Below are 23,281 nucleotides of genomic sequence, written 5' to 3' on the forward strand. Positions count from 1 at the left end.
GGCTGTGGTTGTTGTTGGAGCTACTATTGTAGTAGTAGCAGCTGTGGTTGTAGTTGGAGCAGCTGTGGTTGTTGTTGTAACAGCTGTGGTTGTGGTTGGAGCCCCTGTGGTTGTGGCTGTAGTTGGAGCTGCTGCTGTTATCTGAGCTGTAGTTGTTGTTATCTGTGTTACTACTGAATCAAGAAAACAGTTTATTAATCCTTATTATCATTCACATATAGAGATTTTTGTGTGCTCTACTGAGATTTACGTTATTTTGTGCAGCTCTTTTGGAGCTAAAATGCATATTCAGGACCGTGTCTTTCCACCCTCAACCTTATTTTGTCTAATCTCTTACTTACCTGCTAGGATTAGTAGCAATGGTGTTACGTTTCCAACCCCCATCCTTTTCTGATCTTTAGTCTGCAACGTAAAGAAAATCTATCTTAATCAATTTTCAATGTCATCTCCATAATTTTTTGTAGTAACTGAGCCTTTATTATGTGCTAAACCCATTTTATTTTGATATGTTTTTAAAGTTTTTTCAGTAAACTTTAAGTCTTGTTTCATCCAAATTCTTTCTTGATCACATTTGTGGACACATAACAGCAAAGATGAAACAAAATCACCTCAAAAACAGAAAGTAAATAATGTTATTTAATAAAATGGTTTCTATTACTTTTGTATTGACATGTTCCTATTCTTTAATCAAATGAGTGATGTGGTAATACTTCAACAAAGTAGCTAAGCTACTGAAATCATGACTAAATTAAGTCATTATGTCATTCATATGTATAAATTAACCGACTAATTCTTTAAACTAAGTACAATCTGTATTTTTTGAGTTTAATATTTGTGTAGGTGATGTCTCATTTAAATCATTCAACTGGTCAAAACACAAATCACAACAACTTTTATCTTTTAAGGAGGCTAGTTTAATTGCTCTCCCCAAAATGAGATAGAGCTAGATAGAGCTTATAGGTTGCCAAAATTTTTAGTGTTTCAGAAAATTAGCCTAACCTTAATATTAAATTGTGATTCAAGGATGAGTAGTTTTTGTCTTATATACTACTTCTTAATTATTCTGCAGAGGAAATCAGTGCAACAAATGGAAAATGCTGATTGTGATGAAACAAGGAGCAGTCACATGGTTCACTTATTTTTCTCTCTTGGGTTCAGTTCAAGCAGCGTGAAGGATTGTGGGTATTCAACTATCATTACTGGTCTTGCATGCACTTCTCTCTAAATACATAATATTGAAACTATGAATGAGTTAAAGGTCCATTGTTTGGAAGTCATGTGGAATAAAAAAAGAATCTAATCAAATGTCATATCTACATCTTCTCTGCAATTTCTTCTAAACCTGTTCAACAAACAAAAAAAAAGTTTTAATTAACTTTAACTGAAAACATATTTTAATGTTTCTTTTATGGAATGGGATTTTTAAATTTATTTTCTTCCTCAATAAGTTCTCAATAGGATCTAATAATTAGTAGATCCTGTAAGATGTAGTACAGTGCTTTTTATCATGTGGGATAATGTAATGAAAGGAGTGAGAGTGACCCGGACTATCAGTGTCCACTTTAGTTCTTAATCAGTGGTATAAAAATAACATGTAAAAAAAAAATTTATGAGTTTTTAGAATACTTAGAAGTTTCGCTGAGGTTTTTTTTTTTTTTTGCAAATATCTCACTCATTTAATTAAAATCAAGAGAGAAAGAGAGAATTTGGTTTAAATCTGAGCGGGTTGACTGTGCATGTTAAGAAAAGCTCATCACTGAAACAATGTTTTATAAACCAGTGCTTTGGGACTTATAGTGATGAACTGTTCTATACTGTAGTGTGCAGTTTCCATGTGCTCTATTTGAAACTGACTTTTCTAACACAGCAGTCCAATAGCAAGGATATTTATTTCTATGGTTAATCTAAACTAACCTCAGGCATAAGTCATGCATGTTTTGTTTTTTATCCCACACCTCCCTAACAGTAGGGAGTGGAAATAGTTATAGTAGTTATGAAATAGTTGTAAAACAGACAAGCAGAGGTTAATGTTAAAACAGACTAGAGAATAATAAGGTATTTACATTGTATTTGTCTTAAAGTACAAAATAAATATTATGGGTCTTGAAATATAATAAATTTAAAAAATCTATTTTGATAGATTTTGATACCACAACAAAAATGTTGTAATTATGTTGTAGTGAATTTGTACAATGCAAAATTTCCCAATTAGAATCTTTTACATTGCACATTGCACAAACATCACACAATGTCTAATATTACATGAATTTGACTGATAAGGAATTAGATTTAGACTATAAAACCTCTCATCACTTTAACTAACAACAAAGTCAGTAATCCACTTACCTGCAGCTGTATTCAAGTTCAAGTGCTTCTTTAAAACCTTCCTGCTGCTCCCTTCACTCATCAGATGCCACAATGATGTTGGCCCTTATATATAACCTGCATCTGAAAAGTAGGACGACGGAAAGGAATTTATGTTCATTCTCCTGGGGATGTTTGTGAAATGACAGGTAAAAGAAAAAAAATCTGTTGGCTCAGACTCAGTTTTAGAGGCATCTATTGTTTATTCATTCCACTGAAGTGGTCAGACCACAAGCTAGCTTACCTCTGTTCCGTGTTGGTACAGTTTCACTTTAAAATTTAAGTATTGATGTCAACAATGATAAGATGTTAATGTTTGCATGTCCAAATTATTTATCTTTACTTTATGGTCTGAAAGGTTAGGTAGACGCTTGAGTTTCTGGGATTGGAGGTCTGTTTTCTTAAACATTGAGACTAAGAAAACAATACACACAATGTGTGAAATACAAAAGACAGGTGCATTTGTTCCATTTTTTTTGCAACAAGCCTAGCAAGCTTTTAAAGAAATATGCTTTAGAAGCTTGCCAGATCAGTCACAGAGCGAACCGCATAGCGTGATTGGATGTAGAAGCTGTTTTTCTTGGCAAAACAAATTCAAAGGCATGGGTGCAATGTAACACTTTTCAATAAAAAAAATTAATCAAGCAAATCAGAGCACTGACACATTTATTTTCAGACGTCATTGGCACTGACATTTTTACTTTCTTGACTTGATGTGAACTTGCGTGACATTGATTTACTGTGTCACGATTAAGGACAGTAGGACTTAAGGTGTACCTTTTTAATTAGCAACATTTATTTTAAACTTCACTGACCTAAAACAACTATGAAAAGCGCAGTTGAAAACTATGAAAACATGACAAAGTACTTAGGGATAAATAAATAAAACATCTCATCAGTTCTAAAACGTGAGAAAAGATGTTTGTTCTTTGCAGTAGATAAAGAAATATTTGCAGCAGTTTTTGAAACAGAAGTTGATCTCTTTAAAACTTTTATAGTCCTCCTCACTGTGCATATGGTAAGACAAACCTCCATATCCAGCCTTGGTTGTCACATTTCCAGTTATAAGTTTTTGAAATAATTCCTTAGACTCTAAATATGGACAAGGTTAGACCACTAGCAATTTCTTTACAATAAATAAAGATCAACGTTCAGCTTGTAATAAAGGAGTCTTTCCTTTCCACTGCCACCTCATGCTTGCTTAGGAGAAGGGACTGCTCCAATGACAGCAGTGTGCATCATAGACAGACAAAAAAAAAAATTCCCAACTATTAATTGTCTTGCAGCTAGAATGCTATGCTATGCTTGCCACTGTGGCCATACAGTTTTGCATTAAAGTTCTCACCTGCTTTTCAAACATGCCAAATGTAGACGTAATAACAGCACCCGTAATCTGGTTCTGGTCTAGTATATTGAATTGCAGGTGGTACGTCACACATTTCCATATCCTCCTCCCTGTATTTTGCACTTTCTGGTGATCAGCATATGCGCTGCATATTTTTGCAAAATATTTTGCTGATACAATCTTGTTTGAGTGTTGTTTGTGGACGAGATTTGTGCATGGAAGGTTGCAAGTGTTTTTATATGCGGAAATCTTTTGACCTTTAATCATAGATCGACTTTTTCATAAGCATTCAAGCATTCAAAGGGTGATATAATTATACATGATGACCGTTCTAGCAAACAAAAAAGTTCTATAAGGCAGTCTCAATCCAAAATCAAAGTCTACGCAATATTTAAATGTTTTTCTCATCTTCAGATTCCTGTCTTCAGTGGTCAGAATGTTGAGACGCACATCAGTTTTATTTATTTATTTCACCACAGATTAACACATACTGTACATTTTGACAAGATGTGTAATCACACTGATCCCTGTAAACATCTAAATACGCTGTGACACCCATGCTCAATGCTGCACAATGGATCCACTGGCATTGCAGGATATTGTAAATAGGAGGATCAGGAGAGAACGCTTTTCCAGGGATCACCAAGATCCTTTGGTCCACAATAATGACTGGCTTATAAATTGATTGAGCTTTCAAGCAACCATGTGATTTTTCTGCTTCATCCAAGAAAAACACAATTCAACACAACAAATTAAAGGAAGTAAGCAGCACTACATGAAGACCTACATTTGTCAGAAATTGCATGTGACAGTCGTCTAACTACACAAAGAAATATAAATCACAAATGTATTTTCAACATTTTTAAAATGTTATTTGCATAAAAATGTGAATATTTAGAGAAACTGAAATCACCTTTTGCAAAATACATCCATGCAAAGACTTTCAGTTAAACTGGTCTAACTGCACTAAGTATGCTGAAGGAGCTGTGTCTGTCACCATCACTGCTTATAGTCAAACAAGAGGCACGCTTCAGATCAAACCCACTATGAGAAACATCATGACTACAACCAACATAATAAGCAGTGAATCTGTTTCATTTGATCTGAAGAATGTAGAGGGTGGAGATGTGTTTGCTTTTGTTGCTTATTTTTTTTTGTGTTTTATTTTTGGCTTGTTTCAAAGGCAGTGCAGGAGATTGTTTCTTTTCATATACTGATTTAGGGTGCATAGTGTCTGATGTCACAGGCTGGCGTAGATGGAGGATGGGGGCATTACATAATAGGAGGAAAGTGGCTACTTTAAAGGAAAACCTGAAAGAAGCGTAACACAACAAATATAGACATTGGGAGCATTTGTTTTTATTAAAAATAGACACACATTAGAACATAAGGTCTGCATTGAACATCTACATTAAGACTTTTAAATGTTATGTTGTGCAACTTTGTAATTAGACCTTTAAAATGGAATTTTGCTATTTCCTTCACCTTAAAAATCCCCAGATGTTATTTTGAAAACTGCTTGAAAAATGCAATGATTCCCAAACTTTATAATATCATGTGTTACTTTAAGAAAAAAGGGAGGCCAACTGGCCAGTTACCAGGCATTAGTTGTAAAGATACACCAGACTTCATGTTGTTGATCCAGATGACTGATTGTGGAAAGAGGTTCCGCAGCATCCGGTGCAGGTCCACCAGGTTCCGAAACAGCTTTTTCCCACTTGCCATCAGACTGCTGAACACTTAACTGGACTGCACTCAAAAACTGGTCTCCACTTCATACCTTGCACATATACATAGCTAAATAACTTCCATTTTACTGTCAGTCCTGCACTTTATATTTTATATTCATATTTATATTCATATTTTATACTGTATTTTATTTTATTCTGGAGTAACCTCACAACATTGGAACCTCAAAACATTGTCCTGAGCCGTATGCAACGAAATTTCGTTCTGTATACACCCTGTGCATGCAAAATGACAATAAAGTCAGTCTAAGTCTAAGTCTAAAGATTGCCTGGGTGCAATCCACTTTAAGAGAAAAAACAGATTGATGGTCGAAGACTTTCTGGAAAAAGTTAAAGTGCTAACCACTTTGCCACGGCACACAGCATTGACAGAAAATGTAAAAGAATAATTTTAAAAATTTTCTTGATGTCTTCAATAACAGATTAAAGGGTTATACAGTGGAAAAAAGAAATCTTGTTTCAAAAACAATTCTGACAAATGATGAAGTGAGCCATCACATGAAACTAAAAACAAGATTTGTTTACCTCCCACACCAATAATGGCACATTTGCTGTGTTTTGGTTGTAAAACTATTACATAGACTGTTATCCACATGTTGAACAAACAAAATGACAATACTTTATACTTTACAACCTCAAATTTCACCATCAGACTGTAGTTCCTGTTGTACTGCATTACCTTTTTACATAGGAGTTTGTTGTTTTGCTTTACACTGAAGATTTTGAAATGTCCCATTACCAGCTATCTCAGATTTTTACATATTTTGCAAAATAGGACATGTTGTAATCTAAAACTGCAGTGTCAGAAACCAAACTTTTATACAGTATTAGGTATATTAGGTACATTGGATTGTGATGTCTTTTCCCTTTAGCATCTTAGGTACCTTCATCTGTGTCAGGCTGAATGTCATATGCAGTGTGCGCATTCGTGACAATTGAAATATTATTAGTATTAACACTCATGTTGTGATGATGGTATGTGTGCAGTAATTACATAGAAGAAACTTTACATTTGGTAGCAAAATGAACATTGGCACATACCGGACGCTGTTGTAGCAGACAGAGACAAAAGTGAAATAAGGATTGGATTCTCCAAATAATACACATAGTTGGACTTCAGTACAAAATAAACTTTATTTATTTTATTTATTGCATTTTTGCAGATCTATTAACCACTGCAGGCCAGTCTTGAGCAACTACAGAGCTGGATGTGGCCTACATGTTGTAAAATGCCCACATCAAGTTTTATTTCGAGTGTACCTATTGGCTCTCCAGATTTAGGTTGCTCTTTTGAACTAATTTTAAAATCCCAAACAGTCGCAACATCTCAACAGAACAAAAGAGATTGTAAGAAACCGCCCCAATAAAATTTTATCCCAAAAATTATTTTACATCAACATGTGACAAATGCTTTAACAAGTAATTTGCCATGTTGTTTTCATCATCTTGTACCATTGGCAAACCTTGTTACTATTTAGTTTGTCATTCCATCAATTTTGTCTGTATCATTTGATAAAAACGTGATGCGCTCCACAACTGGATAATCAAAGACTAAAGGCTTCACAATAACAACCCTAGGACTGTATTTGAAAAACACAGTCCTGTTTCGAGAAACAGGCAAAGGGCTTGCATCGTATTCCAGTTGTGTTGTGTTTGCATGCCTGATGTTAGCTGATGATGTGTATAACTTGGAGTCTGTTGTATCTGCACTTCCATACTCAGCTGCTGTGGATTTTACTGTAGCCTTCTCCATATTTGTAGTCCCGTTAACCTGAGGGGAAGTACTTGAATGAGCTTCTTCTGTTGTGGAATGGGATGAACTCTGCGCTGGGACTGAAGCTGAAGTGCTTCTTAATGTGCTAACTGGGACCAATGAGACACTTTGAGGTTGTTGCGAACTGGAAGATTCTAAACTTTGCAGTGTGGATGAGTACTGATCCGCTGTCCATGCTGCTGCAGAAGCACAAGAAAGAAAGACATTAGTTTGATTTGGATCTGTTGGTATGACTGTGGTAGTAATTTGATCATCAGTGGAAATGTTTGTGACCAACATACCTGATGCAGTCTCTGGTTCCTCCTCAGGGGTAATTGTGTGTGCAGCTGTTTGTGTCGTTTCTTGAGGAGATGTAACTAAAGATGCTGTGGTGTGTGGTGTGGTGTTCACTGTAGTTCCCATATGTCCCGTTGTTCGTCCTGCCTCTTGTTTCCCTGTAGTCTTCTCTATAACTTGTGTTGGTGACTGGTTTGATAATCCAATGCTTTGTGTTGAAGCTGTGGGTGATATCTGTCCGGTTGTTAATGAGGTGTCATAATTTGTGTTTGTCACTGCATGTGCTGTGATTGTCGAAGTCCTCGACGAAGCTGTTGTTGCTGAACTCACGGTTTGCTTTGTAGTTGTGGGTTGTTTTCCTGTAATTGCTGCTGTCGTTGTAGTCTGTGATTTGGTTGTTGCGGATGATGTTGCTTTATCCTGAGTGTTTGATTTAGTTGTTGCAGGTGTTATGCTTGATTTTTTAGCTGACATATAGATTGACCCAGAGTCTACGCTTCCTTGAGTTGTTGTAGATCCAACAGGATGCTTTGCAGTTGTGATAGACATTTGATTGATGGTCGTTGGTGGAGTATAATTTGTTTGTGTGCCATTGTGCTCTGTTTGTCTCCTGTCAAATGTAGACAGGGATATTGATTTACTTTTTGTGTTTTCTTGAACTGTTATTGATCCAATAATTGGAGGTTGTTGTGTTTTTGGAATCTCTGATTTGTTCGTTGCAGGTGATGCATCTTTAGTCTGATCCTCTGATTCATTTGCTCCACCTGTCTTTTGAGACGATGTTTGCAATGAAGTTGATTTATTTCTGTTATGATCAGACACTGATTCACTGTATGTAGATACCACAGCCTGTTTGAAAGCAGTTGATGATCCTGTTTCTGCAGCTGCAGTCTGTGTCTCAGTTGTTACATGTAAAGGGTTTAGCGCTGAGGTGCTTTGTGTAGAGACAGATGATATTTTGTCTGATTTCTTTGATGTTGGTATTTCAGCTTCTGTTCCTGTTGTGGATCTTGTTGTAAGGGGTGGAGGTGTAGATGTTAACTGCACAGTACCTTCTGTTTTAGATGTAACAGATGTAGACGATGTTGTCATCAATCCTATTGCCTTTACATTCACCATTGAAGTAGATGTCTGATTTGTAATAGATGCTTGATTTGCAGTTGTTGACGGATTTGATTCTGTTATTGTCACAATTCTCAGTGTGGTCACAGTTTGTCTTGTTGATGCAGTCAGTGAACCTCTGTCTTTGTTTGCTTCAGTCATTGTTGATCCCACAGTTTGTTTTGCAGTTGAGGGTTGTGTTGTTGATGCTTCTGATGTTGATGATTTTCTTGTTGTAAACAATGACATTTTCTGTTGATTTTCTGATCTAGTTGTTGAGGATGCTTCTGTTGTTTCTTCTGCTAAGGTTTTTGTTTCATCCTGAGTGTCAGCTTTAGTTGTTTCAGGTGTTATGCTTGTTTCTTTTTCTGGTGTTTGAATTTTGGTTGTTACATTTTGTGTACTTTGTCTTGAAAATGTTGGCAATTTTGTATTTTCTGTATATTCTTGGGTATTTGCTACCACAGAGCTGGTTAGTCTTCTTGATGCAGATAGAGTCGATACTGTAGACTTTCCATTTGCACCAGTTGTAGAAGTTGCAGACGAAGCTGAAGTCGTTATTGAATTTGAGTTAGCATGTTTATCAGACTCTGCTGTTTGGGTTGTGGGTCTGGATGACACAGAGTCCAATCTGCTGTCTGTGTTTCCGTTAGTTGTTGTAGTTCCAGCAGTTTGTTGTGTTGTCAGTGGCGCTGATGTTGTTGGCTTCTCTGACTTGGTCACTGCAGATGATGATGTTTCCTGTGAATCCACTGATGGAGTTCTCAAGGTTGAAATTTGTGTTGATATTTGTTGCTGTCCATAAACAGTGTTTATTGTTTGTGTTTGTGTAACCACTAATCCACCCTTAGTTGACCCCTTCGTTTCTTTTGAAGTAGTGAATGATTCAATTTTTGCTGGTGTTTTGGTCATTTGCTCATCTGTGGTCTGTGCCTCTCCTTTTACATTTAAAGTAATTTTTTCTGAGGTGTTTTGTAACTGTGCCTTTTCTACTGTATTTGTTGTAGGTTTTATTGTCATAGATGGAGTTAAAGATGTTGCTTTTACAGATGTTCTTGCAGTCGAAGTTAGAGAGGTAGGAGATATTGCTGTTGCCATGGACTCCATGAATTCACCTCCATTCTGACCAGACACTAATCCACCTTGTGTCAACATGGACTCCATTATATTTGTAGTCTCATGATCTGTGGTAGACTTTGGAGTTGCATTTGTAGATAGACTAGATAGTGTTTGTGTTGCAGCATGCAGTGTTGTCCCAGACCCTACAGTTTGCTTTGTTGACATAGGCACTGATCCACCATATGTTGTTACTTGACCTGTTGCTGATCCAGTGGCATGCTTTGTAGCTGTTGGCTGGTGTGTTGTTAATGCTATTGATGTTGACTCCATTTCATGCAGAGTCTCAAATTCTGTTGTTTTGGTTATTTCTGCAGCTCTAGTTTGAGTTGTTGGTGTCAAATTTAATGTTATTGGCTCTGGAGTTTTTAATGACGTTCCTTTGTCTGTTTTAGTTGTTGTTTGAGTAGCATTTGATAATTTGGTGAATTGTCTTGTAACAGATGTAGAGGATATTACTGACAGTGAAGTGGTTCCTGTTTCAGGTGACATAGACACCAGTCCACTGACATCTTTTCCTCGAATTGTTGTTGTTGTTGTTGTTGTTGTTATTTGTTTGGCGGTTGTAGCCTTTGACATCACCATTTGTGTAGATGTATCTGTATTTGTGGTGGATGCTTGAGTTTCATTTTTAGATACACTAGATGTTTCAGTTTGAACATCTGCTGCCATTTGTGTGTTAAGTCTTGTTGACATGAGAATTGATTCACTTTTTGTGTTTGTTTGGACTGTTGTTGATCCAATTGCTTTGTGTTGTTCTGTTGGAAAAGCTGCTGATGTTGATGAACCTGAATTGTCTGCTGCAGACGGTGAAGGTCTATCCTGAGTTTTTGATTTCAGTGTTGAACTTTGAAGAGATTCATTTACAGTTTGACTCCTTTCATTTTGATCAGCCATTGTTTGTTTTGCAACAGTGAGAGTTTCAGTTATGTATGACAAGTCTATTGTTGCAGATATGTTGAGTATTTTTGATGCTGCAGGTTGTGTGCTGTGTGTTGAGAGTCTTGCTGACACAGAGATTGATCCAGATTCTGTGCTTGTTTGAGTTACAGATCCAGCAGGTTGCTTTGCAGTTGTGGTCGATATTTTCTTGATGATTGTCGGTGATCTAGAATCTGTTTGTGTTGCAATGGGCACCGTTTCCACAGTCTTAGTAGTTTGTTTTCTGTCGATTGTGGAGAAAGAATCTGATCCACTGTTTGTGTTTTCTTGAATTCTTGTTGATCCAGTAATTAGAGGTTGTGGTGTTGTTGTGGGCTCATTCTGTGATTGTGTTGTTTTATCTGTGTTTTGAGTTAATGTTTGCAATAACTCTGATACACTTCTGTTATGATCAGACACTGATTCACTGTATGTTGATGACACAGCCTGTTTGAAAGCAGTTGATGATCCTGTTTCTGTAGCTGCAGTCTGTGTCTCAGTTGTTACATGTAAAGGGTTTAGCGCTGAGGTGCTTTGTGTTGATGATATTTTGTCTGATTTCTTTGATGTTGGTATTTCAGCTTCTGTTCCTGTTGTGGATCTTGTTGTAAGGGGTGGAGGTGAAGATGTTAACTGTACAGTTCCTTCTGTTTTAGATGTAACAGATGTAGACGATGTTGTCATCAATCCTGTTGCCTTTACATTCACCATTGAAGTAGATGTCTGATTTGTAATAGATGCTTGATTTGCAGTTGTTGACGGATTTGATTCTGTTATTGTCACAATTCTCCGTGTGGTCACAGTTTGTCTTGTTGATGCAGTCAGTGAACCTCTGTCTTTGTTTGCTTCAGTCATTGTTGATCCCACAGTTTGTTTTGCAGTTGAGGGTTGTGTTGTTGATGCTTCTGATGTTGATGATTTTCTTGTTGTAAACAATGACATTTTCTGTTGATTTTCTGATCTAGTTGTTGAGGATGCTTCTGTTGTTTCTTCTGCTAAGGTTTTTGTTTCATCCTGAGTGTCAGCTTTAGTTGTTTCAGGTGTTATGCTTGTTTCTTTTTCTGGTGTTTGAATTTTGGTTGTTACATTTTGTGTACTTTGTCTTGAAAATGTTGGCAATTTTGTATTTTCTGTATATTCTTGGGTATTTGCTACCACAGAGCTGGTTAGTCTTCTTGATGCAGATAGAGTCGATACTGTAGACTTTCCATTTGCACCAGTTGTAGAAGTTGCAGACGAAGCTGAAGTCGTTATTGAATTTGAGTTAGCATGTTTATCAGACTCTGCTGTTTGGGTTGTGGGTCTGGATGACACAGAGTCCAATCTGCTGCCTGTGTTTCCGTTAGTTGTTGTAGTTCCAGCAGTTTGTTGTGTTGTCAGTGGCGCTGATGTTGTTGGCTTCTCTGACTTGGTCACTGCAGATGATGATGTTTCCTGTGAATCCACTGATGGAGTTCTCAAGGTTGAAATTTGTGTTGATATTTGTTGCTGTCCATAAACAGTGTTTATTGTTTGTGTTTGTGTAACCACTAATCCACCCTTAGTTGACCCCTTCGTTTCTTTTGAAGTAGTGAATGATTCAATTTTTGCTGGTGTTTTGGTCATTTGCTCATCTGTGGTCTGTGCCTCTCCTTTTACATTTAAAGTAATTTTTTCTGAGGTGTTTTGTAACTGTGCCTTTTCTACTGTATTTGTTGTAGGTTTTATTGTCATAGATGGAGTTAAAGATGTTGCTTTTACAGATGTTCTTGCAGTCAAAGTTAGAGAGGTAGGAGATATTGCTGTTGCCATGGACTCCATGGATTCACCTCCATTCTGACCAGACACTAATCCACCTTGTGTCAACATGGACTCCATTATATTTGTAGTCTCATGATCTGTGGTAGACTTTGGAGTTGCATTTGTAGATAGACTAGATAGTGTTTGTGTTGCAGCATGCAGTGTTGTCCCAGACCCTACAGTTTGCTTTGTTGACAAAGGCACTGATCCACCATATGTTGTTACTTGACCTGTTGCTGATCCAGTGGCATGCTTTGTAGCTGTTGGCTGGTGTGTTGTTAATGCTATTGATGTTGACTCCATTTCATGCAGAGTCTCAAATTCTGTTGTTTTGGTTATTTCTGCAGCTCTAGTTTGAGATGTTGGTGTCAAATTTAATGTTATTGGCTCTGGAGTTTTTAATGACGTTCCTTTGTCTGTTTTAGTTGTTGTTTGAGTAGCATTTGATAATTTGGTGAATTGTCTTGTAACAGATGTAGAGGATATTACTGACAGTGAAGTGGTTCCTGTTTCAGGTGACATAGACACCAGTCCACTGACATCTTTTTCTCGAACTGTTGTTGTTGTTTGTTTGGCGATTGTAGCCTTTGACATCACCATTTGTGTAGATGTATCTGTATTTGTGGTGGATGCTTGAGTTTCATTTTTAGATACACTAGATGTTTCAGTTTGAACATCTGCTGCCATTTGTGTGTTAAGTCTTGTTGACATGAGAATTGATTCACTTTTTGTGTTTGTTTGAACTGTTGTTGATCCAATTGCTTTGTATTGTTCTGTTGGAAAAGCTGCTGATGTTGATGAACCTGAATTGTCTGCTGCAGACGGTGAAGGTCTATCCTGAGTTTTTGATTTCAGTGTTGAACTTTGAAGAGATTCATTTACAGTTTGACTCCTTTCATTTTGATCAGCCATTGTTTGTTTTGCAACAGTGAGAGTTTCAGTTATGTATGACAAGTCTATTGTTGCAGATATGTTGAGTATTTTTGATGCTGCAGGTTGTGTGCTGTGTGTTGAGAGTCTTGCTGACACAGAGATTGATCCAGATTCTGTGCTTGTTTGAGTTACAGATCCAGCAGGTTGCTTTGCAGTTGTTGTCGATATTTTCTTGGTGATTGTCGGTGATCTAGAATCTGTTTGTGTTGCAATGGGCACCGTTTCCACAGTCTTAGTAGTTTGTTTTCTGTCGATTGTGGAGAAAGAATCTGATCCACTGTTTGTGTTTTCTTGAATTCTTGTTGATCCAGTAATTAGAGGTTGTGGTGTTGTTGTGGGCTCATTCTGTGATTGTGTTGTTTTATCTGTGTTTTGAGTTAATGTTTGCAATAACTCTGATACACTTCTGTTATGATCAGACACTGATTCACTGTATGTTGATGACACAGCCTGTTTGAAAGTAGTTGATGATCCTGTTTCTGTAGCTGCAGTCTGTGTCTCAGTTGTTACATGTAAAGGGTTTAGCGCTGAGGTGCTTTGTGTTGATGATATTTTGTCTGATTTCTTTGATGTTGGTATTTCAGCTTCTGTTCCTGTTGTGGATCTTGTTGTAAGGGGTGGAGGTGTAGATGTTAACTGTACAGTTCCTTCTGTTTTAGATGTAACAGATGTAGACGATGTTGTCATCAATCCTATTGCCTTTACATTCACCATTGAAGTAGATGTCTGATTTGTAATAGATGCTTGATTTGCAGTTGTTGACGGATTTGATTCTGTTATTGTCACAATTCTCAGTGTGGTCACAGTTTGTCTTGTTGATGCAGTCAGTGAACCTCTGTCTTTGTTTGCTTCAGTCATTGTTGATCCCACAGTTTGTTTTGCAGTTGAGGGTTGTGTTGTTGATGCTTCTGATGTTGATGATTTTCTTGTTGTAAACAATGACATTTTCTGTTGATTTTCTGATCTAGTTGTTGAGGGTGTTTCTGTTGTTTCTTCTGCTAAGGTTTTTGTTGTTGCTACATTTGATATACTTTGTAATTTTGATGTTTCTTCATCCTGTTTGGTCGTTGTTAATGAAACAGTGCTTACCTTGGATCTTGTTACATATGGAGTGGATTGTGTTGACTGAACGGGTTTGTTCATTGTGGAAGTTAAAGATGGAGGTGATGTTTGGGTGGAGGCTGTTGACATGGACTCCACCATCTGCATAGATGTTTTACTGACTGTCGCCACTGGACTAGATTGTGTTTGTTTTGTAGTTGGATTAATTTCCACAGATTGAGCAGTTTGTGTACTCAGCTTTGTTGATGCAAAGACTGATTTATTGTCAGTTGTTCTGCTATTTGTTGTTGATGGATTAGTCTGCATGGTAGTTGTGGGTTGTTGTGTTGTAAATGATCCTTGTGGAGTCACACTTGGAGGTGAGATCAAGCTTATTGTTGTGAACTTCATAAACAGTGTAGATGTGTTATCTTTGGTGGATGTCTGAGTTCTTGTCGCCATAGATTTTGTTTGCCCTGTAGATCCAACAATTTCCAGAGTCCCTGCGGTTTGGGTTGTGAGTCTGGTTGACACAGACGCCGATTCACGGTCTGTTTTTCCTTGAATTGTTACGGATCCAACGGTTTGTTTTGCAGTTGTGGATTGTGTCGAAAATTTTGTTGATGCTGTTGTATTTTCTTGTTTTGTTGTTGTCGATGTTGCAGTTTTATTCTGACTCTCTGGTTGTATTGCTTCAGTCAAAGTTTGTGTTGCATTTAGCGGTGATGAAGAAAGCAAATCAGTTCCTGAAACAGTTGATATTTTTTTTGTTGTTGATACTTTAGTATTATTTGCAGTTGGTGTTTGTGTGGTTACATCTGAAGTATTCTGTTCTGAGGTGTTTTTTAATTTTGTTGTTTCATTGCCTTGCTTGTTTGTTGTTGGTTCTACAATATCTGTTGTAGATGGTGTTGTAATAGATTGAGGTAAAGATAATCCTTTTACAGATGTTTCTTTTGTAGAAATTACAGAAGGAGGTGATATTGTACTGAATGATGTTGTGGACTTTGCTGTCAGTGTAGATGTATAATCCATGATAGAGGCTGCAGTTTGTTTTGAAGTTTTGGGAAGTTGTGTTGTTAGTGATTCAGAGGTTGTTGAAGTCTCCAAACCTTGGGCAGCTGTTTCACTTGCTTTTGCAACTGCAGTTTGTGTTTCAGTGGTTACATTTACAGTAATTTGTTCTGACGTGTTTTGAAAATGTGTTGTGAAAGATCTTACATTATTCTTCATTGATGTTTGTAATTCACTGCGTGTTGCTCGTGTTACAGGTGGATGGGAAGATGTTGACTTTCTGGTTGTTCCTGTTGCAGAAGTTTCTAATAAGGGTGACAAAGGTGTTGTCATGTCCTCCATAATTTGTGTCTGTGTATAATGCGCAGTAGATGTTTCAGTTTTTAGTGCACGTAAAGTAGCTGGTTCTGTAGACTCCATTTGCGTCTCCGTTGTAGACATTTCTGGTTTTGTGGTTCCTGCAGAGCTTTGTGTTGAGGCTGAGTCAGTCTTTAAAGAGTCAGTGCTTTGATTCTGACTTGGTTCAGAATCAAGTCTGTTGATTGAAGTTGGTTCTGTTGTGCCTGGAACTACAGTGAAGTTTGTTGGAGCTTTATAGTCAGATGATGCCTCAGATGATGTTTTTTGCCCTGATTGTGTATTTCGTGTCACCACTGTGTTTATTGTTGTTAAAAGTGTAGTACTCTTTGTTGCATCAGATTCTTTTCTGTCTGTGTGTGACTGGGTAGACAATTTGGTTGGTTTCATGTTGGTTTGTATGTTTCCAGGCATGTCTGTTAAAGTAGTTAAAAGCTCGTTTATCTGTGATTCCAAGAATCCTTGTGTGGGCGTCTTTACTGACGTCTCACTTTGTGCTAATGGTGAAGAAATGCCGGTGGGTATGTTGCCACCTTTGATGTCTGAAGTCTGCAGAGCATTCGATGGCGTCGTACCAGGGATGTTTTCAGTCTCAGCTGGTGCGGGAGTCTGACGTGAAAATGATGAGTTCCCCTCGGAAAATGTAGAGGCTGGTTGGCTTGTTTCTGAATCAGATGATTGAGTGGTTTTGCAACATTCTTGGGCATTTGTCTTGGGTGTAGAAAACATGATGCTTTCTCCATCTGAAGCGTTGTTACTGATGATTTTCCCTGATGACACTGTTGTTTTTCCAACATAAAATTGTGTTGTGTTTCTGATAGTGCTGTTTGTTGGTGTACTAATATTTAATTGTGTAGGTTCGGTTTGTAGACTCACTCTGTGAGTTATGCAGATAGCTGTGCAAGATGGAAAGAATATATATGAGAGTAGTCAGGTAATATAAACATTTATCTAAATATTAACTATTATTTTAAGCAATATGAGGCTGATATGTGAAAGATGGGACAAAGCTCTGTTTTTGTGTGTATGCAAAAGTCTGTGATGAAAAAGAAAACACATGATGTGAGTAATATAACATTTCATCCTTACAGAATAAAGTAAAAGTTCATAGCTAGACATACAATGACACCAAATCTTGTATAATTAATGTCTGATGATGTTTGTTGTCTGCTCTTCCATCACACATATCCAATATCCCTGGCTACTGAAAGTTATATCTTAGAGAAAGTTAAAAACAAAACAAACCAAAAAAAAAAAAACATCTTCTTTCTCTTGATGGTCAACTGTTTTACAGATTTTTATCTACCGTAATAGCTCTTTGGGAATCACCTTGTTGGTGTTAAGCAATTGTTTCCTTGGCCAACTGTCTCACAACAGCAGCTGGCAGCTGGTGAAAATGCATCTATAATTCATATTTGAAATTGGATCTAGACTAAGTTCTCTTTCAAAGCACTCCTCAGTAAGACTTCAGGAGGCTTTTTATTCCTGAATTAGCCTGGTAAAAACCAAACCCTCATCCTTCGTCTGGGCTCTTGGATATTGAGGAACAATTTATTCCTGGAGGCACCGACAAGTTTTAAACTAGTCTGTCATGCTTGTGATGTGATAGTTTGACACTATGAAGTCAATGGGAGAAAGCCCATTGACTTCTGTGAAGCTGTGAAGCGAAATTATAATTGAGCGGAATTACACAGGAAGAGAATGGCCAGGCTATTCCTGAATGGTCCATCAGCCATATTCAGATGTCAAACAAACTGCAAAAAAACATCTTCTCAAAAGGCAAACTTTGAATGACCTTCAGAAAACCCGCAGAATGGTAACAAAGAATAATTTAAAAGATAACTACAAATGTCGGGCTACTTTAAAGCCAGGGCCATCCGGTTCTTGACGAGCCGGATATTATTTATCTTTTGCTCTAATCAGTTTTCCAAATCTTTGGTGTAGTATCTAAACCTGTGCCAACGGTTAACGCACTAGATTACTCACCTGCCAACAAGTTCACAAGGAATCCACCATTCATGGTGGCAGCTGATGGTTATCTTTTATTTTTGTCTGCAAATGACAGAGGAATAAATTCAAAAGTTTTTTCCATGACAGACAAACGCTCCCTACTCTTGCGTACTTACTTTACACTCCTCTTGTCTGGTTTGTGACAAAGAAAATTCAATGGCATTTTTAAATGATTTGTCACTCCAAGCCTGTCACATGCTTTTTAAAAAGTCTATCAGATCTTACATTTAATTTTGTCACATATTACCTAAATTCTTTCATTTTGGTTTTTCGTTTCACTTTGAGAATCTAAGCATCTCTGGGCCAAAAGTTATCCAGTAGTTCTTAATGATCACAGCGTCCAATGTCTCTGTGAGCTTACCAAGCAATTTAAATCTTGGTCAGTATGTGCAATAAACAAAACTAAATCTCGCATCTTACTGGCAACAGTGCTTTAAGGAAGTCAGTATTTACTGTTGAACGAAAGTTTACCAGTACCGTTGTTGATAGTAGATCCTAATAATTAAAGGAACTAAATTGTTGTTTCTGAATACAATGGTTGTTCAACTTTAACAACAGCCAGACATAATTATATAATTACAGAACGCTGTCTGTACTGTGGAGCAGTGATTGCTGCTTTTTGTTTAAAGTATTGTGTGGAATGGTGCCTGCTGGTGTTGGAATTGCTTCTGAAGGGTTTGGCTCTATTGTAATTGTGACGTTCATGGCGGAAACTTTCACAGGTTATGTTGGGTGAAGCCAACTGTAATTAAAGTTATAATCCACTGATTCAACTTGCACACATGAAGAGTCAACAGTTTTCAAAAAGGATTACCGACTTATTGTCTGCACCTGCCTTCTCTATTCAAACATACAAACAAAATGTAGAGGTCAAATTTAGAGTCACCGATGTTATTAGAGTGTAGGAGGGAACCAGAGTCCCCGTCTAAAAAAAAAACAAAAACAAACAATGAGCACCAGAAGAATATACTGTAAGGCCGTACAGCCAAATGGTACAAATGGTATGCTATTTGTAATAGCTTAGCAGTCATGTTTCTCTCGTTTGTTTTCTTAAGAACTTCCTTGAGCAAACCTTACTGTTCTGGGATTTTGGTAGTATTATGTTCATAGCTCATTTATTTCCTTCATTGTTATACAATGACATATTCAAAACATGCAGCATTTTTCTTCCTGTTCTACATTTCAAAGTTCCTCATTCTGATGTCACAAATAGCAAAGGGGTATTATAGTTTATTAGATCAAGTATTAATCAGAGTGAAACTCATTTTTCCTAAGCAAATATCAATGAAGAAAAGTTTTGAATTACAGATTCTTTAGCGTTGATCACTTTTGATGACATTAAATAGGTACAAATTCTAAAGCAGATTTGAGGAAGAGGAGGTGTGTACATTTTGTTACCTGCCACAGCAATTCATTTTGCAAATCAGTGTATGTGTTATTATTTCTAAGAAAGTTTGCATTCTTTATCTTAACCTTGTGTGTTATAAATAAACACAAGTGTGCCACCAAAACAAGCTGCAATCTTGCCAAAGGCTCTCAAAGCCAGAAGTAAAGCTCATAATTATAAGGTAGAAAATCTTTCACCTTCATCTGATTAGGAGTTCCAGAAGTTTTATTTATAGAACAATTAAACTTATAGGGCTGTTAAACTCTCATTAATCACTGACACAGCAATCCTTCCAAGTTCCTTTCTTGTTGTGTTTTAAGGAGTTTTAGCTTGTGGAGCTGCATGGGGGGGAAGAGTCAGAGTCAGGCTCTTGTTCCCGTCACCTCTGTCTCAATCCACCTGTCTTCACTGTCTATAGTGATTGTCCTCAAAACAAAATGTTTCATTTTCTCATAAAGTTTAAACGAACCACTCAGTCCTGGATTGACAATCTGGGTGTAGATGCTGTTTTCTCTCACAGCATGTAGGTCTGAATGTTTCTTCTGTGTCTCTTAAGGTGTCTCATCATTTGACTGGATTAGTCTCTGTCTAAAACTGAATCCTGTTTTACTCCTCAGTCCTCATTCTCAGTGCTCAACAAAACTTTTTTTAGGACGAGCCAAACTAGTTGTTTCTGTGTAGTAGCAGGAGGCCTCGGGCTTCTACACCTCAAAAACCGAGATTCTTCAGATGCATGCTTGAAAATTAACGACAAGAAGACATGTCTGCAAATCACTCACAAATGTAAGCATTGTCTCAGTCGCTATATTTTAAAGTGACATGATGTGTAAGTGCTTTGATTACGTTCAGTGTCAATTTAGCTACCGGAGAGTTCCTCTGTCGAACATGTGTACTTTCACAAGAATAGAATCATGGAAAGTACTGGAATTTTTCTGGTGAAAAATAAAAGTAGCTTATCTTTTGAAATGTTGTACTTGCTGTCAGGATAATAATGACTGGATTACATAGATTACAGAGAAGTCTGCACTTTCAGAAAAACGACGTAGGCAATTCTATATTTCTAGACATCAAGATGGGTACAAACTATTGAGACATTGCTTAGATGTGCATTTTCTTTTATCTAGAATATGCTTAAATATGTGAAACTTAGAATCATCTGCTTCTTCACCCTGTACATCAACTCAGCTGACTCTCATATCCTGGATGACTGAAGATTTACACTAAAGTGCCTGAACAAATATTGTAAGGCCTAGGAAATTTTAACCGTGCATGTTAAACTGCAGCTCAAATTTGTCAAAATGTAATCCTATAGCCCAAGTTGTGTGCGATATACCCTTTGATGAGATGTCATCCTAAAATGTGGTGGAACAGTGAAAGGTGAGATGTCTTCATAAAACTGTATTAATGTCTAAATGTGGTTAAAAAATCAAAGACGAAAATACAACCTAGTAGTCTGGATGTCTATATTTAAAAATGTTTACTATTCCGTAAGTGTTGCTGAAATGTAATAGGTGAAAAGACTTCTGATATCAAAATATGGTTCAAAAGTGAAAAATTAAAAGAATAAAAGATCTATTGATGTCTAAATGTGTTTTTGTTTTTATTGGCTATAAGTAGAAAATCATCATAAAAACTTAAATGTGTAATTAATCTATAGAATGTGTTTCATTTGGTAAATTGAGATATTCAACTCACAGTCAAAATAGCAATGAACTTCCAGCGACTGTAATAGTTTTCAACATCCTCCTGTTGCTTTTCTAAATGGAAGAACGAGCCACTGGAATGTGAGATCATGAAGTTGAGAGGAACTTTGGCTGTGCAGTTGAATGTGGAGGTCACAGTGGGATGTTTAACAGGTTTGGTGATCTGAGAACTCCCTCACACTTAAAGACACTTTTTAGCCTGCAGGGATTTCCTGGTCACTGCTACAAAGTTACTACAAACCTTTTTTTTCCTTTTTTTTTTAGAAAGGCTTAAGAAAAGTACAAGTTGTTCATAGCAAGCTCTGTTTGAGCAATCAACAGGAAACATCGCAGCAACAGCAGCCTTCAATGGTTATTGCTAGAAATTTCTACAAAATGTCAGTCTTCATCTTTTTTTCCCCCTCTTCTCCATCCATGTCCACCTACATACAATGTTTTTATATTTTGTTCTCTCCTGCAGGATTGATGAAGCCATCACATATAAGCTTCTGAATAATAATTTCCTGCAAGTTTCAACACGTACAAATTTCAGAGCAGGCTCAATCTGACAGACAAGAAAATCGAGAAGTGAGTTGCGCAAACCCAAAGTTTATCATGAGGCTTGAAATGTATGAATTACACGAGGTTAGACTCACCTTTTTATCAGTCTGATACAATATCTTGACAAAATCTCCAGTTCACTGATAAGTTTCAACAAAACTAAAAACACAACAGAGTTAAGCTCATTTTCCGGAAATCTGTTCTTCCTGCTTTAACAGCTCCAGCGGCTGCGCCTCACTGCATACTGTCACATATGTAAATTGGAAAACTTTGACTGCTGTATGTAACAGCATATTTAAATACAGACAAGGATAGAGAAAACTTGTTTCATGCTCTCACATTAAACGCTGGATTTTAAAATTTATTTGAAAAAGAGAAATGGAACCTGCCAAAAAGCTGACAATGTTGAGAACTGGTTTGTCACTTTGCTGCCAAAAAAAAAAAAACATACCAAGCCTTAAAGACTATGTATTTTTATGCCTCAAAGGGTGGTGAAGAATTTAAAATATTCTATAAAATAATAAATATCCTATGCTGTCTCTGTGGGAATCTAAGTCACTTCTAGGATCTTTTTTGCTAATTGAAAATTATCTGATTTTGAACAGCTTTTAAATGTACTTAAATCTAACAGCAAGTGCACAAAACACAGCACAGAAAAGTTTGTCCAAAAAAAATCTGTGCATATCTCACAAATCCCTACAGATACAAAACAGGAAATTGGGTTTACTTTCTATTGACTATATTTGTCTCTACTGGCTAATGATGGTACTGGTCGTATCACTTACCCAGTAATCTCTGCCACTATAGAACATGTCTTTCTCTGCCTCCCTAAATCTCTGGTTTCAGAATTTTAATGATGTTGATATTGTGACAAGTTTGTTAAATGATTCTGTGTTTAGCCAATCAATGTCTGAAATGAAAAGCCATCTCCAGCAATTTCCTCACACCACTGATTTGTGCTGAAACTTTAATCCAGCATTATTCTTCATGTCAAGAAATCCCGAACACTAATTATGCTATCACTGTGAGAGTTTTTGCAATTAGTCATCTGTAAGATTATTTTCTATTTCCTGGAACCTTGTTTAGATGTTACTGTCAGATAAGTAATAGAGCAACAACATATTTCCTGTTCATCCACAATCCACACTGTACTTGCTAGTTATTGTGCACGGTAACCATGAGAACACACAGCACAACACTGACTGTAGTTTCTTTCGGCCCTGATATTCAACATCAAGGGCATTGCTAATGCGATAAGATGGTTGATAGCAAAATTCATCCCATACCTAAATGTCTTTTGCTAGGCTTTTATGTTTGCAGGAATGAATGATTAGTTTCCGTCCACATTTTTTCTATTTTATTTTTAGTTGTTCATCAGTTTGGTCTTTTTGTTGAACTGCCCAGAAATAACTCTGCGCCCGCATTCAGTCAACAGAAGCCATCTATTTACTGAGGAGCTGAGGCAGAATTATTTTTGTGAAGCAGCTATCACAAGGAACAAATCGAAAGAGCAATGCAAATTAGAAGCGACGTAAAGTAAACCTCGTGCAAATGAACAGGTAAGAGGAAGTTGGGGAAAAATAATGTATCCATTGTTTTCTGCTTGGTGGAGATTGAATCGGGGAGGAGAGGGAGGTCTATCCCAGTGTCTGCTACCTGCTGATGGGTGTACTGGGAAAAACCTCCAAACTCACAGGAGGCACCCTGATCAGATCAATAAATTACTTCTGTTGCTGAATTTACAACACTGGTCATCACAGTTTCTGGCCTCCCTTGTTCGTATCTCGCAGTATGTAAAATGAATCCCATATCTGAATAAAAATTTATTAATTAAACGTTGCACCACCAGTGACTCCTTCCAGTTTAGGTCTC

At 37.1% G+C, this 23,281-nt stretch overlaps 1 protein-coding gene and 1 long non-coding RNA gene across 3 annotated transcripts; both read right to left on the bottom strand.

Annotated features, from left to right (window-relative positions):
- Positions 1 to 41: 41 nt before the first annotated feature.
- Positions 42 to 2,408, bottom strand: LOC116733393 (uncharacterized). Its single transcript, XR_004342013.1, has 3 exons — positions 2,347 to 2,408; positions 342 to 402; positions 42 to 173 (listed from the first exon to the last, which is right to left on the bottom strand). It is a non-coding gene; the product is annotated as an uncharacterized LOC116733393 (long non-coding RNA).
- Positions 2,409 to 6,352: 3,944 nt separating this feature from the next.
- Positions 6,353 to 14,343, bottom strand: LOC116733373 (serine-rich adhesin for platelets-like). 2 transcript variants are annotated; one of them, XM_032584199.1, is made up of 2 exons: positions 7,513 to 14,343; positions 6,353 to 7,407 (listed from the first exon to the last, which is right to left on the bottom strand). In XM_032584199.1, the coding sequence occupies exons 1-2, from the start codon at positions 14,300 to 14,302 to the stop codon at positions 6,932 to 6,934; spliced, it is 7,266 nt and encodes a 2,421-aa protein (XP_032440090.1). In that variant the 5' UTR covers positions 14,303 to 14,343; the 3' UTR covers positions 6,353 to 6,931. The 2 variants fall into 2 exon arrangements, with proteins under 2 accessions (XP_032440090.1, XP_032440089.1); XM_032584198.1 differs by having other exon boundaries at positions 6,353 to 7,410.
- Between the last annotated feature and the right edge of the window lie 8,938 nt (positions 14,344 to 23,281).

The sequence above is a fragment of the Xiphophorus hellerii genome, chromosome 14 (genome assembly GCF_003331165.1).
Source record: "Xiphophorus hellerii strain 12219 chromosome 14, Xiphophorus_hellerii-4.1, whole genome shotgun sequence".
NCBI lineage: Eukaryota > Metazoa > Chordata > Actinopteri > Cyprinodontiformes > Poeciliidae > Xiphophorus > Xiphophorus hellerii.

What these genes read in the sequence shown, in the direction of transcription:
- LOC116733373 (XM_032584198.1), bottom strand. Translation starts at nt 14,302, where the DNA reads ATGTCATTGTTTACAACAAGAAAATCATCAACATCAGAAGCATCAACA. An exon ending in GGAACCAGAGACTGCATCAG is followed by an intron (nt 7,411 to 7,512) that starts GTATGTTGGTCA and finishes GTGCTTCTGCAG; the next exon opens with CAGCATGGACAGCGGATCAG.